The 18,777-nt window shown below is 42.2% G+C and overlaps 1 protein-coding gene across 2 annotated transcripts in view; it reads left to right on the top strand.

Moving 5' to 3' along the window:
- oxr1a (oxidation resistance 1a) overlaps window positions 1-18,777 on the top strand; it is a 142,729-nt gene that overhangs the window by 70,129 nt on the left and 53,823 nt on the right. Inside the window, exon 1 of one of the 2 annotated variants that reach the window (XM_030101921.1) lies at window positions 436-719. The exons of the other annotated variant lie outside the window; for it this stretch is intronic. Coding sequence (XP_029957781.1) covers window positions 548-719 — 172 coding nt within the window. The 5' untranslated portion in view covers window positions 436-547. Of the gene's footprint in view, window positions 1-435; window positions 720-18,777 lie in introns of those variants that run through there. 2 annotated transcript variants of the gene reach the window in all.

Raw genomic sequence — 18,777 nt, 5'->3', positions numbered from 1 at the left:
CAGACTTTGTGTGAATATAAACTATAGCGTTGTTTCCATCTCAGAGGTGAAAAGTCTGATAAACAACCTTAAATAACTCACTACAGATTAAAAACGTGAATAATTTCATTGAGAACAGTATTACAGTTTATTAAACAACCAATAAAATGCATTCTTGTTCATGTTTACTGTTATAATATATTGTCCCATATTGTTTTACAGTTAAGCTTTGCTTGCTGGTTATTAGATAAAACTTTGTTTTTACTTTCTCTTCTTACCAGTTCAGACTGACCATGCTGCCTGTTTTAGGTGTGTGCGTGTGCGTGTGCGTGTGCGCGGGGGTAAATATAGGCCAATGGGGCAGTGGGCCGGGTGACTGCGCTGCACGGCTTGACTCCGCTAGGGGCGAAAGCAGAGAAAAGTTTACAGCAGTTCCTGTGTTGGTATGTGGAGACAGCCGCGGGCCTTTCACGCCACAGGTTCGCTCTGCGTGACTCTCCGTGCGCGTCGCGTGATGACAGGACCCTTCAGAGCCGAGTAGAGGGGCTCGTGCTTCGCTCGCTTCAACATGGACTTCATATTCTCTCTCGCGGGCAGCGGCGCCAGAGTGGTCCGGGACGCGGTGTCTCACAGACTTTGGCCCGGATCAGAACAGGAACAGGACCCGAACCAGGACCGGAATCGTGTCCAGCTCCAACCTGCCCGGACCGTACAGGACGGACACTCTGTGTACCGGACAGGTCAGTGCAGAGAAGTGTTTTGAAGCGCGCACTGAACCACAAGTGCTTGCGCACGTACACTTCCGCGCCAAAGTCCATTCTCATTTCACCCACTTTAAAAGTCTTCTCCTCTCTTGAGGGCTTGTCACATGCTAAAACACATGTCATAATCGTAAAATACACATTATTTTTTCTTCTTAATTTCGGCTGGTCTGATTGTTTGGGTTAATCTGGGAAACTTTACAGACACCCTCCAAAAGTCACCTACTTTTAGCGTTTCCTCATTCCTCGGCTCAGCACATTCACCCAGTAAACTATATGCTAGGATTTTGAACTGAACATGACAGTTTCTGCCGAACTCTTTATAAAATGCTTATTTTATGAAACTGTATCGGTCTCTCTGTCGCTCTCTCCTTTTTTTTTTTTGCATTCTACTTTAAAGCGTGGGAGAGCGACACTCCCCCCGTTTCACGCCAATGAGTAATTTTTAATTAAATGTCATGGTTTGTTTCTCACATTATAAAAAAAAATATTAGTTTTAGTGCCTCTTAGGCTCAAAGGTCATTCGAAAGCATAACTCTTCTCGTGCATTTTGGAATTCTTTCTCTGTAGCCTGCCATAGTAGTAGCTTTTAAGGTGAAGCTTGTTTTGATATTTTAAATTATATGAATTTAGTTCACAGTGTTTTTTATTGAAATGCCTGGTTTTACCCTGTAGTTATTATGTTTATTTGCTTCTAGGCCAAACAGTATTGTAATCTCAGACTCAGATTGGTTTCTATGTGCAGATTGCATGTTCTTCCGGAGCATATATGGCTTTTCTCTAATACAGTACTAATCCAGAATATTGATTTGAAGTTAATTGGGGACTGAAATCAGCATGTAGGTGTGAATGTGAGTGAGTGAATGGTGGTTGTCCATGGCCTTAATGGAAGTTTCTGGAAACAACTTCGGAATTGTGAAATATAAAAGCAAACAACTTCCCTGAAACATACTGTTCAAGCTCAGTACAGGGTTTTTTTTTTTGTTTTTGTTTTTTTTTTTGTTTTTTTCCCCCCACATAAGTGAGTCGATCAGGGACATGGAAGATTCTTAAGTGTTTGTGGTGCACTTGATGTATCTTAAATGAAGGTGGTTGTATTACAAAAACCTGTCTCCAGTCATAGGCCTGGTATAGTCTGGTGGTCTGTACAGGGCGTATCCTCCTTTCACCTGTGGTCATCTGGGATCAGCTCCAGCACCCTGCCAACTCAAACTGGATTAAGGGATATAAAAGATGGTTAATTGACCCTCAGATTTTAGCACCTCACCTGCTTCAGATAAAACTTTTTAAACATCCTCTGAACAGTTTGCATCAGCCTGCAGCTGCGTCAGCAAAATTGTTGACATGTAATCCATTTTTAACGCTTTGACAACATTAATGTGACACAGTCAGTGGTGTTAAACAGCCACACCGCAGAAACAGACAAACCCCTCCCTTAAAACAATTCCTGCTGAGTCAGAGCTGCAACAGAGATTTTGCTCTCTGACCACACCCATGCTTACACCCCCACCCTCCTTTACTGACCTGCTACCTGACATCATACACCACAACACCTACAGCCAGGAGTGTGTGTGTGTGTGTGTGTGTCATTTTCTGTGCACCAGGCTGATCACACACGAGCTCAGACGTTAAAGACGGCTTCCCGGACGGTGTGGTCGCAGTACGCTGGCCTCTGCTCTTGCTGCACTGATGTTAATTCATAAGGAATCAGCTGAGTTCACGTCCTCGGTGGCTGCACTCTGCAGGTCCGGTTGTGTTCTGAGGACGACCGAGGCATTCCAAATATTTCAGCTCGGCAGGCAGGCAGGCGGGCAGCGCACGCTAAAACCATCCAGCCAGTGAGTGAGCAAGCATGTCCTCAAGGCTTTTCACATCTCCATGTTAATGAAGATTGGTTATTTTTTTCCCCCCTCTCTCTCTCCCCCCCCACCCCCATCCCCCTCTCTGCTTTGCCTCTCACACTTCATTTATGATGAGACCATCACTGCCTCCTCCGACTTTGAATTAAAAGCGGAGAAATGTAGCACTTGTCGAAATGAAAAGCCGGCGCCGCTCTGAGGTCTCGGGCCATAGGATGCTATTAGCAGGCATTCATCTCTTGTTCTGGAAGCAGAAAACTTGTGGCGTTGGGGGCGCGCCGTCGCCCCCGCTCCGCTTTAACATACAGGAGGCTTTGCGGCTCCGTGCAGAGGCATCAGGCTGCAGAGCTCGGTGGCAGGCAGGTTAATTGTTCGATCTAATTAGGACAAAGATTAATCAGATGCATGCTCTGCTGCTCTTGAAACGCCATGGATGGCAGTCAGGTTCATTAGCAGTCCCTTTGCCTCTCTCTCTCTCTCTCTCTCTCTTCCTTTGGCAGCAGAGTGGAGCGGGGGTGGCATCAAACTGCAGACCACTGCCTGGCTCAGGGAGGAGGAACGGGACTAACTGGATGTACAGTCAGGTAGCGAGGAGACAGAGGTGGGGATGGACGATTGGTGTCCAGCCTGAACTGACTCCCACTCTTGAGACTTTGATGCCACCTTTAGATCCTGCATGACATTAAAGTCTGAACATCGTCCTGTTTTCATGAGACACTCATTGCATTCAGATGTGTTGAGGCACTTAAACCTCTTGGTATAGATTAATGATCCTCCAGGACTTTTATTGGACCAAACGACGTGTGGGGCGACCCTCCAAGACCTCACATCAGCTGGGGCAGCTGCGGTTTTCTCTTCTTTTCTGATACCCAAACCACAACAAACGTTTTGCGTTTTCACGTTGAAAAGCCTCAAAGCGTCCTGTTTCTGTATAGGATTTCTTTCCATTCATCAGTCCAACTCCCTCCTGCTGTGTCTAACTTGATGTCCCGGGATGCTGGAGCTGATCCCAGCTGGCCATGGATGAAGGCAAATTACACCCTGGAAAGGTCAACAGGTCATCACACAGAGATAAGACAGTCACATTTGCATTCACACCTATGGACAATTTTACATTTGTATTTTGTTGTCAGGTCCATGTCTTTGGCCCGTGTGAATATGGTGTTATATTTTTATTCATTTCAGTGTATTTTAAGCGAAAACTTAGATTTTTATAACGACATAGTTGAGAGGAAAAGGGGTAGAGTGAAATTTCTTCACCTCCTGTTGCACAAACATAATACAGTGAGATAATACAGTTAACAGTGAGAGCTGGAGACACACATGCAAAGTCAAACACCGATGGTGTGAAATAAACACTGTGTACCAAAAAGGTAACTGAGATACATGCAACATGGAGTCATGCGGCATAATCATGTTGTTATGCTCAGGATTTCTTGCAGGTCAGGCAATAAGTGATGTCATGAAGTGTGTGACTAAGAGAAATCACAGGAAAACCCATGTATGCTCAAAAAAATACGCAACCAGTTCAGAAAGCTGCTCATTATTTTAAATCTCTAGTTCAGTGTCTCACGTGTTGTTTTTAGGCGAAGAGTGAAACCATTCAAATTACATTTAAATGGTTTTCTGAACTAAACATTCCAGTTTTCCAGGAGTTGGTGCCAGAATCAGAGAAGCCAAAACAAGATGTGAATCCACTCCTGGTTTCATGTTTACAGCCACATGTACACACTCATGACCGCCGTTCATGTGACAACACCTGCAGCAATCCCATTCGCTGCAGTAAAACTCTGGTGTGTGTGTGTTGTGTTACAGAGGGAACAGATACTGTGCTTGAGTGTCTGTGTGTGTCTTTCATAGGTTTTCCATTGGTAATTTGCAGAGGAAACATAAAAACGCCGTGGATTGTGTTTACTTACCCCAACTGCACCACTTTTAATGTTTGCCCAAGTGACTTAAAGCGGCTGTGAGGGAGCTTTCAGGCCCTTTTCAATTTCACAGCCAAACAGCCTTGAGCTTTTTGCGGATTTATCAGGAATGCATGTCAGAGTCGGAGATCACAAGGGTGTTCAGTGGGAACCTGTTGCTCCTGTCGGAACCTTAAAGGAAACGCACGTGGAGGTGCAGTTTCTTTATCTCACCAGCAGACGGATCAATCATGGCGTACAAAATTTCAATGCCGTTTGCCAAATGGCACATGAACCGCTTGTGCCAAGTTTTTGTAAACACAGTTTGGTCACACCTGAATGCTTCAACGATAGGTGCTGCAGCACGTCCCGATCTTGCAGGTCTGGTTTACTGATCACTTGGTCTCAGCTGTCATTACTGGATGTCTGGAGAGATTAATCTGGCCGAACAGATCCAGTCTTGCTTGTGCTGCTTCAATGTGTCTCTCTTTCAATTATTTCATTCTGTATAAAACTCTGTTTGATCACAGAGTGTTCCTGAGTAGGACGATGCTTGAATCTCTCAACACAACCAGGTTTTACTCCTATCGATTTCTGAAGCAGCGTCAGTGTAATGCCCTGCAGTCTTAGGATACATTTATGGATGTGCTGACAAACGAATGGACTTCATGTACTGGAGAACAGGATGTGCGTTTATCTGAACTCTGTCAGTTCAAGTAAATGCACATTTGAAATATCAAGTTTTACTGTACTTACCTCAAGCTTCTAAAATTCCTTTAAAAGTTGAGCTAATTACAGGACGCTTGGTTAAATGCCTTTTGGCTAATTCTGGACACCACAAGGTTTCATTACAGGTTTTTTTGGTTGTAATGGTAATTTTACTCTGTAGTAAAATGGAACTAAGTCTGTGTTTTTCTTCACTATATTGTTATTTCCTCATTATATTTACTACTTCACATTCAGTCATTTTTTAAAGTATTTTAATGAAAGAAACCTCAACGTTAACCTCAATTTATTCCTTTCTCTTTATGTTTTGTTTTTTTGCATCAATGACCAACTGCGAGCCGACTGCTTTCACTCAGGTAAAATATTACAGAATGTGTGAGGTACTCTTGGTTCAGATAAAGTTTGAAAACCAGTTGTTTAATTTTCAGCCATTTCCTAAAGGGACCTTGACTTCAGCTTCTGTTAATCAGTTTCAAACTGGAGCTACAATGACGCTCAGGACGACATCACCAGAGTTGACCTGTGACCTTTCGAAGTGTCGAGGCATCCCATTAATGTCAGCACATGTCGATAGATTTGATTTAAAGCTAAATGTATTGATTTTTCTATCTTGTTCCAAGTCCTGCAGACATTTGAAAAAGCTTTCATTTTGGAGAGGTAATTGTTTGTTAAATGCATTGCCTCTCGTTCAGTTTGTCTTCTCATCCAAACAGATGTCATATTTCTACTAAAAATCCAAAAGTAAGTTATATTCAGTAAGTTTAAGTTTCTGATTGTTGCGTTCTATGTGAAATACCATCCTTTAAGAAATGAGTGTTCTGTGTTTCATTGGTGACTATTTAAATTATCTCTTAAAACTGTGTTTCATCCAATCACATCAACAGACTGAAAGCCAGCTCTGTCTATCGATAGCGGCGGATAACTGGCACAAGAGCAGGTACATCCTACCGACGCTGAAGTCCTGGCTGCATCTCTAAGTTCGCGCCGCTCCCGTGGGTGTCGGCTTATTCGTCACTGTTCATGTTCACCCTAAGGCCGACAGCGACTCCGCTGCAATTATCAGGATGATTCAGAGAGTGCAATCTGCTGATGCTCACCACGGCATCATGTAATGCTTGATTTTAATCACCTTAATTTCCAAAAAGTCCTTGAGCAGTTTTTATTCGCGTTTCATTTGCCCTTGTGTGTCATTATGAGACACTCCCGGGATCTTTCACGGTTCCGTCGGGGGGGGGGGGGGGGGGGGGGGGGGGGGGGGGGGGTTAAGTGGCAGGCGGCCCGGCGGGGGATCGGTAGCTCGCTGCACCAAACACCTGCTCTGGGAACTGGCGGGGCGAATGTGGCCCAAGCTTGACCGAAGGACTGCTGCTTCACTTTCTGCAAACTGTTTGCTGTATGCTGCACCAAAAAAAGACAAAAGAGAGACCACATGCATCATATAAAAGTACAGGAGATTTTCTTCTGGGACATTTTAGTAAATTATGCACAAGAAAGATATCGTTAAAATTGGCTTTTTTTTTTTGAGATTGTAGTAATTTTGTTTTCACAAAAATCTATAAATTTTCATCACGTATACACAAGAAAGAAAAACTTTAAAATTTAAATTTGAAGGTTATAATAGGACTATTTACCTGTCCGGCCCTTTCAGGATGAAATTGAGCTGTATGTGGCCCTTGAACTAAAATGTGTTTGACAGTCTGCTCTAAAGGAGCACAGCAGAGAGGCGGACACACAGGAGGGTACACACACACACACTCCTTGTTACACAATGCGGTGAAAGGGCTAGAAAAGTTGGATGTGAGTCATGCCGGTCTTTGATTGCTGGTCTTGATGCAATTCAGCCGCAGATGTTCACACCAAGTACAAATGATGAGTGCAGGGTGCATTTAAAGGGAGATAATTTGGACTTTTTCTGACTGCATCCTTCAGAGTTCAGACGGGAAAATAGCGCAGAGCCTCGGTAAACATGCAGGTAATAATTTCTCTACCTCTGAATACAAAAATCAAACGAGCCACTGCAGAAAAGCGCGGATTGGCTGACTCGAGGTTCGGTAAGATTGTGTTTGTAGTTACACGGCTTTGGAAAACTTTGCAGTTTATTTGAAGCTGAGAGGCTTTTCTCAGTCAGTTTCTGTCTCCCCAAACAGTCTTTCATGAGGCATATTAACAGGGGGAAACACCTGGAGACATCATTTTTCACATCATATTTATTATTGTTTGACGGTTCCAGAGGGATGAATGAAGCATGTTGGCTGCTAATGATCACAAGTTCTTCTTCTGCTTTTATGTTGAGATGTTCTTACTTTTCTTGATCTAAAGGGGAATTGAAGCAGAAACATAACACTAAAAGTGATCTGGATATACTGGCTCTGAGAACAAGCGGTTCCATTCTCTATTGTCCCTGTCAGCTGACTGCACTGTATGTCCTCTGGGCACAAGAGCAGAAGCGAACACTTGTCTAAATCACTGCTGTTACACAGCTAAGTTCAGCATAAGTTCTTGTTATTCTTGATCAGCGATCAAGTGACTTCAGTCAGCAACACACATGTATTGACAAAACAAAATATATGGAAGTCAGAAGATCTTCTCATTCCAGATCAATGTGATACAGTATATTCTCAAAAGAGGTCCAATAACCAAAGTTTTATTGCAGTAAAGAGCAAAGTGATCCAGAAATGAGACATAAAACAACCACATAAGAGACATTAAAAGACTCACATGTGTAACATATTTCACCTACAAACCAACCACAATGAACCAGCCAGAAGTGAGGCGACCACAAAAAGAAAAAAAGCATTTTAAAACTCATAATGACTACAGATATGAAAGAAATGGGGCACATGACAACCGCAGCGGCATGTAGGCGAAATAAAATGTGTCAACTTTCCCACAGAAGTCAGCGCAAATTGACACAAAGACCACAAATTACTCCTGTATGGTTTGTGGTTGTTTTGGCCTTCGAAAGGATTATTAGATGTGTTTCAGCTCTTTTCCTCCGAGACTCCTGTAGGATTAAACACATACTATGGATTCCTCCTGTGAAGACAAGCGAAACAGATTTTATTGGATGCGCTCGGATATTTAACTCCATTAATCTTATGTCTCTTTACGATGAAAATAAGAGCAAGTTGTACTTGTTTTATACTTTTCAAACGCTAAGTTCTGTTACTGATTTAATGAAGAAATATCCACAAAGTGTAGGATAACTTTGACATGGAACATTTTCATTTCATCGTCCTGTCAAGCCTCATCTGTCATGTGTGGTCGTTAGTCATGCAGATAGACTTGGAGAAGTGCTGTCCTGATTTTCCCCTCGGACTCCGCAGACTGGTCTGACTAAATGGAAAGTAAAGCTGTCTGCTGTGGGGATGCAGCCTCTGCTACCGGGCGGCCGTCACAGACTAGACGGGAGGAGCGCTTCCCGTTGCTCACTCTGCCGACCGCCGTCAGTCGTGCCATTAAGTCAGACGGCGTGCTTCACAGGGGATAAGTTCACTGCTGCATTCAATACTCGGTTCCTTCAGAGAGACATGATATCAGCCTGTATTTCATGCTATCGCTTGTTTTTCTTCATTTTTTTAGTAACTGCATGAAAAGAGACCCAGGAAAATTTTGGAGTGTGTTTTGGGCCTGTTTGTTTTCGTGAGCTAAACTTGGAGATGAAGACGTCCTGATCCTGACTGATCTGTTTAAAGTCTGCCGACAGTATCATGCAGCATTCCTTCTTAGCTGGCGAACCAGTGAGTCTTCATTGTGGAGCTTGTTCGCCAGCATTTTTTAATGCTTCTGCACATCAGCAGACCTGCATGAAAGTAGGATACACGACGTTACAGCCGGCTGGTTGTTTTCATGCAACAGGAATGAAGCTACTATCTCTGGTTTTAATGAAGTGTTGCACTAAAGTGTATTTATCTGCATAAAGCAATGTCGGTAGTAACTTGTAAATGGAATGGCGGCTCTGTCATTTCCTCCTGTAATGACTCACTACACCCATCTTATGGTGGAAGCTAGTATTGCAGAGCAGGATAAGCTAGGACTATTTATAAGACAGAACTAATTATTTCCTTACATTTTATAGATTTTATTTTTTATTTTAAGCAACAATATGGCATCCAAATAGAGCGTGGAAGTAGTGCAGTTAAACTTGCCTGACCTGTAATGCAGTGCTCATGCGTTCAGGTCCTAATTGACCGAAGAACGGGACCTTTTGTTTTTGGCTCAATAACAAGATCTGATAATGCCGAGTTTGTGTTTCTTATAGCTGAGATCATCACTTCTGCTATTGATTGGTGCTGTAACGTGAGACGTTAGTGTTGCTGCCGCGCTGCGGCGTGCAGGGCCTGTGGACGGCGACGGCCAGCGGCAGAGAGGGCGCTCGTCTTTCGCGGAAGTGGACGAGTGTTCATGCCAACCCTTCTCCATTTCCTGCCATCTGCTTTACGCCATGAGTTTGCTCTTGAGGCGGTTCAAGCATTATTCCATTAATTAAGCCTGATTACATAATAATAATGAATGGACACTGGTCCATAAGCTTTTTTTTTTTCTTTGCAAGTCATCACATGAATGTTCAGTGGCGGCGTTACCGTCATGGGAAAGAGGATTTACAGAGTTGTCTGCGTCTGAAATGCATCATGTGATTTCAGTGTGTAGGTCTTCTTTCTTATGAAATCCAAACCGATCCTCTTCCTGCTGAGTATTTCAGTTTCTGCATGCGAGATTAGATTTAATAGGAAAGAACACCTTTTGAACATTCTCCTGTTTAAGAGACAGAAGCTTGTCTCAGACTTTGGGTGAACTAACTGACTCCGCAATAGACTTGAAAAGAGTTTCTCTTTGCTCACAGAGGATCGAATTTTTAGTGTGTGGGCATTTCATTCTGTGTGCTATCAGATAGATTGAAAGCCAATCCTGGCTTAATTGTGGAAAACTGAAACCGCTGGACTTATGCGATGGAGTGTGAGACTCTTTGTATCCAGAAACCCGCCGGTGGTGTACGCTGCCTCGCCCGATGGTCCGCCGGGACTGCCTCCACCTCTCTGCGACCTTAAGTTGGTGGGAATGATCGAGAAGATGGATGGATGAATGGATGGATGGATGAAAAGATTTAGACATTGTTAATAAATAAGGAGTGGATGTCATTAGGAAAAAAAATGGGCTTTGGGGGTTGAGAAGCACATCAGGCTCACATTACTATTCAAAGTGTGCTGCTTACAAAAAAAACGTGTTTACTGCTAATTGGCAAACATTAGCATGCCAACACATTCAACTTTGAGAGTGACCATGGGAAATATTACACCGTCTCAACATCACCTTGTTAGAATTCTCCTCACCTCGCTAACACACAGCAACCACCATCCTGTTTGTTTGTGAACGGAGCGTTTTCAGATGTTGAATCCCGGGTAAAGCACCATCTGGCAGTAATCTCAAACTGCAAGATTTTTCAAATTGCCTGACCTAAAAAATGTCTATACTTAATGTTTTTCTTGATAAAGTGTGCGGGGTTTTTTTTTCCACATTAGAAATTGCTGTGTCGGGTATTTGCATTAATCGTGGCCACAGTAGCTGCATTCATTTTTTTTCCAGATTGAGGAATGAGATTATTTCATTTAAATAAACACTTAGTGAATGGATCTGCTGAAGAATGTAATTTAATCCAGTCAGTGGACCAATCCCATGATGCTTTGTATTGTGATGTTAGCCTTTTGTACTTCAAAGCCCATCAGTATTACTTTAATATTAAGTTATTATTGCAAACTGTGCACTTTACAATCCTTTCAACCGTTCAGATCTTTTAAAATGATTATTATTAGAGGAATATTGTCTCATGCATGAACCGTTTATGCTTTGCCACCATCATTTCTCCGCAAGTACATATACCCAAAAAACTCTGAGAGTGCTGCGGGATCAAATGTGCCGTTTACATGGACTGTGGTCGGATCACGAATAGAGTCACACCACTTCCTCTGATCTGATCTAAAATGTTTGGCCTGCCAATAAATGTTGGAGTAACTTCTATAAAAGGAAATCTCAGGTTTAACACAAATGGTAAGACACAGTTTTGAACAAGAGAGACATGGAAACGTTCAGCTAAATGGCGAGCCTGTCCATTCATTGTGAGCCTTCAGTGCTGCATGTCGACACTTTCAGTCCAGCTGAAAGAGAGGCGTCTTTCTCCCGCCAGTCAGGGAAAAGTGGGCAGAAGCTTGTTTCAGACGTTGGGTGAACTCCTTAATAAGCTTTTGTAAGATAAATACAGATTTTTTTCAATTGTTTTCCAGATTTTGGGGGGGGGAAATCAGCGTTTTCACAAAGCCTGTGAATCTGAGGAGACATTTAGTAGCAGCAGTGAAGGGAAAAAAGGCTTTCAGCCCTCAGCCCGAGCCCAAGGTTACGTCCTCATGTTATTTGATTAGTCTGCTCAATAATTTAAAACACAGAAATAATCGTTTTACAGGCACATGCAGAGAAACGACAAACAGGATCAAGCGTCGGGAGTTGTGTTTGACACTGTCGCCTGACAATTAACCTTTACGATCATTCAGCTTCCCTTCTGTCCATCGACTTATCAGTTAATCAGCTAACAGCTTCTGATTCAAGGTTTTAGACGACAGGCGTTTAGTAAGCAGTACTTTAGTTAGCAGCTAAAGTAGCACCGCTGGTTTGTAATTAGAGTGAGGCTGTTTAAGTGCGAAGACTTTTCATTCACAACAATCAGATTTTACCCCCAAAGGTGAACCTGCATAGTAGAATGCCGACTGCTCTGCTATTCTGTAATTTCTTTCATTTTTTTCCCCCACTAACACCTATTCTCTTTAAATGTGCACCGGGTCCGTCACTATGGAAACTGTCATGTTCACGCTGCGAGAATATTAATTGAAGTGTGTGTCTGTGGTGTGCGTGTGTGTGTGTGTTAGTGTTGACACAGATCATTGTCACAGTTTTTTAAACATCCGGAGCCTTGCAGGAGGATCATGGGAAAAATTGAATCCACATTACTGCGCTGGCGACAAGATGCAAGATGGGGGAGAGAGTAATGAGAGGACAGGGCGGGTTCGGTTTTAACAAGAACACACACACACACACACACACACACACACGCACAAAACTGCAGTTCAGCAAAGTTTCCCATAAAAGCTGAGTGGTATATAGTCCAGTGCACGGAGGCTGGTGGAGTAATATAGAGCTGAGTGGTACCCAGAGTGTTGGCGAAGGGATGTTTCCTGTCGCACCGTGTTCTCTGTGTTGGAGATGACAGCTCCACTACACTCATCCGCTGTATATATTCATTACAATGGAATCGCTGCAGCTTAAAGCCGTGCGAGAGTTGGCCGGCAGTAATGGCCTCTTCTCTTCATACAGCACTGTTGGCACTTTTTTTTTTTTTTTTTTTTTTTTTTTTTTGCTTTTCAAGTAGTTTTTATAAGCCATGCAGGGCGCTTGATTAAAAAAGTTGACATTAGTTGTGTGTATGATGCACTGTTTTTTATCTTGCCAAGAACTAGGAACTAATACAAGTGATATAAAGTAATTATAAAAGGTATAAAAGTTGATTTTGTTTACGGAGGTTAAAGATATTAAAAGGAAAATTGTGTTTAAGCAAACACTCTCTTCTTTATTAGCAGTTTTAATTTTTTTTTTTTTTTTTACTATTTCTGGAACTGAAAACGGTGTCGAACTCATCCATTCAAAATATGATGCTGAACGTGACGCTATTGCATAAACTCTGATTAAACATATTTGCGGGATTTAAAATGCACGTGTTATCATAATTATTCATATAAGAGTTGTGAATTGTCTTTATTGGACCACAGGCATTTGAAGGTAGTAGCATTAAGTGAATGGTGTGTTTTGGCCGCATGCACAGGATCAGCAGGGAATAAAACCTGTTTGCATCCAGTGGGGACTGCAGGTTCACGCTTGAGTTTCCTGTGGACCTGCATCTGCTCAGGACTTGGCATCAGCTGGACTTCCTCCAGAAACCATCGCTATCAAGCTCTCTCCATCAAACCCCATTATACTGCTCTCATAGCACCATATATGATAACACACTCTACTACATTGTGCTGTAGCTGGCAATACATTATAGATGATTCCTGCTGCACTTGGCTGTAATAAAGTTGGCATGTCCACCTAAAGAGTTTGTAACTCTGATGTTCAGCACATTCTTTTCTTCAGATTTGTTTGTGTGTTTTGTGCTTCAGGGGACTGATCAGACTTTCAGCTTCGTGTCTGGTCCTCTTCATCACGATAATCCAGAGGCATCATCAAGATGCAGATCTCGGATCGTGTTGTTTGTCCATATCAGGCTCACTTTTGGACCTGTGCTCTGCGCTCCTCCTCGCCCTGGACTTGTGGCCGATGTTGCTGTGTGTGAGCTGTCTGTGTCACAACACATTTTTCTCTTGTGCCTGAGAAGCAACTGGCAAAGATTTTGTGCCATGAAACAAACCTATTATCTCTTTATCCGACCTTCATATTGGATTTTTGATTTAGGTACCTTGCGAGTTATTTCTGTTTTCAAACTGCGGCTTTGGTATTTCTTTCTTTGGCCGGCCATCATAAATTGTGCCAGAGGGCTGCTGATGCTGTTCATTTTGAGCAGTGCCAATAGATGTCGAGGTCGGCGCTTATTTAATAGATGCTCACAGTGGTTCTCTCTCGTTGTGTTAATGCCTCAAGTGCGCGGCACAAAGATGGAGTTATTTCAATGAGAATGACGGGAGCTAATGAGTCACTTCTATTTTTATATCCACTGATTAGTCAGTGTTTTATTCACAAACATTTCTGAGCTTGAGAAAAGTTACAAATTGTAAGGTGTTTCAAGTTCAGTCCGAGTGAGTATTGACTTCAGTTAAATCTTTGTATTTTCCATCATTAAGATTGGCTTTATGTTGATATTGCAGGAATTTTTGATGCTAATTGTTTAGTTCTGAAAAAATAAATGCTTTTACAAAAATGTTTACGAAGTAACGCAACAAAAAAAAAAAGGTTTATATATAAAGCATTTTTAAAGCTCACTTTTTTTCTAACCACCCACTCAAGATGAAATTGGAACTCATTATTAAACACACTGCATTACAGCACTGTCTTTGCTAAAGCACAGTGATGAGCTGTGTGTGACGCATGCTGATTGCATTATTTCTGATGGTTATTTTTCTCAGTGTGGTCCTCCTCTGTTCACCACACTCCACCGTTTCCCCCCGTCTGCATCCTGCTACACACACAAACTTCCGAGTCTCGGGTTAAGTAGTCCCGCGTAGCACCTGTTCGCCGAGGCTGTGGCGCAGGAGCTCCTGCCTCCCCGAATATTTCTGAGGGGAGTTTCTAAAAATAACATCTGGGGAGAGTTGCACATAGCCTGCAGGCAGGGAAAACAAGGTAGCAGAGGGAAATTGGCTGCTTGTGTATGCTCTCAGAGCATGAGGGAATGTTAGTCAGAGAGTTGTTGACTGTCCGATTCCCTGCATGCTTTGGTTTGTCATTGCTGTGTACAAAGTGAGGGGGACTATATATTTAGCACCTGTGATTCATACTCAGCAGATTGCACAGAATGCAGTGTGTTTATGTATTCCAGTACAGTAGCATTTGCATTTAGCTCAGGTCCAGAATCGCTCGCTTCTCTTTACTGCCATGGATTATTCTCAGAGGTTTACATAAAAAGCTGTTGGACAAACCGTTTGGTTTACATACTTTGTTGCAATATCACAGCTCCAGCTTCCAAAAAATACTGTGAAAATGTGAATAAAAAGGTGCAAAATATCACAAATCTTATAAGCTGACAGTTTATTCACTGTATAACTTAAAGGAAATATCGACTGAAGCTGATGGCAGATCCGAAAGAGCAAGCGAGAAAGCTAGTTAGTACAAATATTGCTGCTGCCTTTATCAAATGACCGTTCTCAGGGTCAGTTTCAGTTTTCAGCGATCAATATTTGCAGTCTCAGTATAAAATTCAAGTAAATACCTATTTTTTTCGTTACAGAATAACCTTACTGCCCTATTTAAAGGTCCAGTTTCTTATGGAATTACTTCCACCTGTCATCGTGAAATGAGCTCCTGCTGCATGAACTAAATCAATCCGACTTCATTTGTGAAACATTTTTTTTATGCACCAGACTGCAAAATGCTTCAAACAATTAAAAACAGACAAACCGTATGTACTTAGGTGATTTAGATACTTGTACTTTTGTTTTTTTTATCACTTTTACATCTTTTATGTAGCACTTTGACATTTTTATCTAAATAAAAAGTTCACTAGAAATAAAACTCTTTTTATATTTGATTTTCTTAATAGCAGATCTAAAGTCTACTGTGGAGCTTTTTCAGTTCTAGTAACTGGACAAAAAAAAAAAAGAGTAGTCTGCACCTTTGTCAAACCGGAGTCAGTGGCATCACACCACAGAATTTCGTACTACTAACATAAGCTAGTCCAACCATTTTTATCTTGGAATCTGGGAATGAATTTTTCCAATTCAGTCCTCAAGAGACTCAAACATTGAGGAAAAAAATGTACTTTCATCTCAAGAACATCACCATTTAAAGGAAGAGTTTTTTATTGTCACTTTGCTCTTTACAAGCTTTTCACAGGGAGGATGTCCTTGTCGGAGTTGTTCGGTATCAAGACACGCTGAATAAAATGTTCCTTTGAGGACTCTTTTATTTGTGTTTTCTAATGAGTTTGAGGAACACACAGAACTTTTTGAAGAGATTGAAGTAAGTAACATTTTGTGTTAATCCATTCCTCTACTCCTTTTCACAGCATCCAGCAGATTCCAGTGTTATCTGTTTTAGTGTTTTCTTCCATCCTCGTGAAGCCTCCTCTCAGGAACATGTCGCTCAGCGGGGGTTCAGCACAGTTTTTATGTCGCCAACCCCCCCAACACACATTCATGCATTAAGCCATGAAGAGACACAGGTTGGAGTGAAAGGAGGAACGTCCACCTACACCGTCTCTAATTCATTATGGATCGAGATGAGTTGTGAACGCTCACTTCACTGATACCTGCTGCTTTCCTGTCTCGGAAGTTTTGGTTTATTTCTTTACAGTTGATCAGAAGGGCGTGGCCTCTCGTGACTGTTTGCAGACCAGAATAAGCGAAAGGCATGTTTTTATTGTTTTTTTAATGTCTTTCAATGTCAAAATCAGTGTCACAGCTTTGGTCTGCCTCATTTGACATGATATTGTTGTAATTTAGCTCATTAATGAACGAATGAAGATCATCTTTATTGGAAATGTCAAATGCAAGATATTCTACCATTGCAATGTTCAGGGAAGCGACTTTTTCTTTTTGGCATCACAGTCAAACCCATTTCTTTCTGGAGGTTCTGCTGTTTGGACTGTTTTCATTTTATTCTTCTTTATCTGTTTATGCTATCTTTATCTATCTTTATCTGTCTTCTTTTTCTGGCAGATAAACTCATTTTATTATTTTGTGATGCTGAAGTAAAACTACTGGACATGAGCTTGTGGTGGCTTTTACAGTGATGCTTTCCAACTATTTTAACATCTTATATTAACATTTTTGTTTGTACTGTATCAACTCCAGCTCGGACATTTGTGTTTAATGGATCTTTTTTCTTGTAGCAGTGAACCTTTGAAAACTGCAAGGCTGTTTATTTCCATTTTTAAATATGCATTTGTGGGATGAGCAGCTCATCTGAGTATGAGGCTCATTCTGCTGTTACTGGTCTGATGAAAGAAAACATATTCAACAGTTTGACAATTCATGATTTTTAACAAATGGGAGCCTGGGTAGCATGTGGCAGAACTATTCACAACCACAACAGCCTGGCACTTCCTCCTCATGGTCACCAGCCTGCTGGCGCACTGGATCCGTTCTTCTACCATCACTGGACACAAGTCAGCCAACCTGGCTGTGTTACTCAAATGTTCTGCTGATCCCACAAGTGTCTAATGGGGTTGGGATTGAGGTTAAAACTGCTGGTAGATCACTTGAACCTCTCTAACCCCAAATTCTGGAGGACATTTCTGAGAAACTTCAGTCTGAGGGAGAACAAAAATCATTTGTTCCAGACTGTGGAAATATGGGCTTGTCATTGGTCGCAGAATTTCCTGTTTATATCTCTCTGCTCTCCGTTCCCTGTAATCATTTAGAAAAAATATGATTTTCCAGTAAGGAAGAGAAGAGAGAAGCTCTGACCAAGATGTTTTTATTCCTGAAAGCTGACCTGCAAGCTGACTTGACAGCAATGCAGTTTTCTCCACATAATGCTGTCAGATTTATGAACTAACCTGTTCTGTATTTCCATGAGCTGAAGTCATTGATGTGCAGCTTAGACGTACACTACACCTTTTTAAAAATCACTTACTCTGAGAACCTCTCTATGATATTAAGGATTCAGCAATTTAAAGGTGTTTCTTTCGTAGCTTATTTGAAATAGTGAACAACTCAATGACTGGCCGGTGTTCCACAAATAACACAGTTACTGTTTGTCAGCCAGTTTTCTTTAATCACATTGCACACTGTGGCATTTGCATGAGTGGTACATGTATTATATAGTTAGCAACAATCTATCTCTTATGCTTTATCGGGCTTTAGCCAAGCAGCTGTACACAGACGCTTCCCGTTTCACACAGTGGAATTTGACCCCAAAATAGCTTGAAGTGAGCTGAATTTATACGTCTATGTGTGTGTTGCTGTGACGGCTTGTCCCCATCACTTTAGTTTATCTGCCAGCTTGTGTGGCAGGCTAAGCAAATTTTCCCAACGCAGCACATAATCGCAGGGTGTTAATATCCAGCTCTGCTCAGTGGTATCTGTTTGCATATTGATCGCGAAACAAAACGCTTGACTGAAAATCAAAATTCCAATCCATAACAGAGGACATGAAGCAGGCAGGCTGTGATTTGGGGACCTCAGAAGAAGAATCCTTCTATAGAAACAGGGCTTATATAGAGACAGCAGATGCCACCGGCTTCCTGTGGAGTGGGATGAAACCAGAGCCTTTGTTATTGAAGATGCCCTGGCGCTTTGCTCCTCTTCGTGTCTGGAGTGTGAATAAAATGCCCATTCCTTGTGCCACCATCCCGATTGAGGTTTAATTTTAGACCAATCACCGGCTCACCATGTGCCAACACCCCTGCAGCTGCTAATGCATATCTGCTATTCTCTGTCCGCTTCCTATTATCTGTTTCTCCATTGTTTGGCAGAGGAATCCTGGGTTTACCTGCTCAGTTCTTAACAGTTTAGTGTTTACAGCTTTGCACGTGTCCAATTCAAACAGCAGCGGAGGCGACTGAACCTTTAACCACATCGCAGTTGCGCAGCCAACAATGCAGATCAGTGCCTCTGCTGCCGCCCGCTCGCCGTGTCGGGTTACGGGATGCAGTCTGTCGCTCCGGCGTGACCTGCAATTAAACAGACACACCGGATTATATTTCATAACAGGAAAGCGTGAAATCACAGTTGTGACGCGTCATCTGTAAATAGCAACACAAACCCGGTTGTGCACAATCCACTGCTCCAGTCTGCATTTTGCCACTGAAAGCAATCATCCTTTCAAGGTTTTCATTTGGATGCTGAA

Source organism: Salarias fasciatus, chromosome 11 (genome assembly GCF_902148845.1).
Source record: "Salarias fasciatus chromosome 11, fSalaFa1.1, whole genome shotgun sequence".
Lineage (NCBI taxonomy): Eukaryota > Metazoa > Chordata > Actinopteri > Blenniiformes > Blenniidae > Salarias > Salarias fasciatus.
Note: the sequence above shows the minus strand (reverse complement) of the source record. Positions and strands in the feature narration are given on the sequence as shown.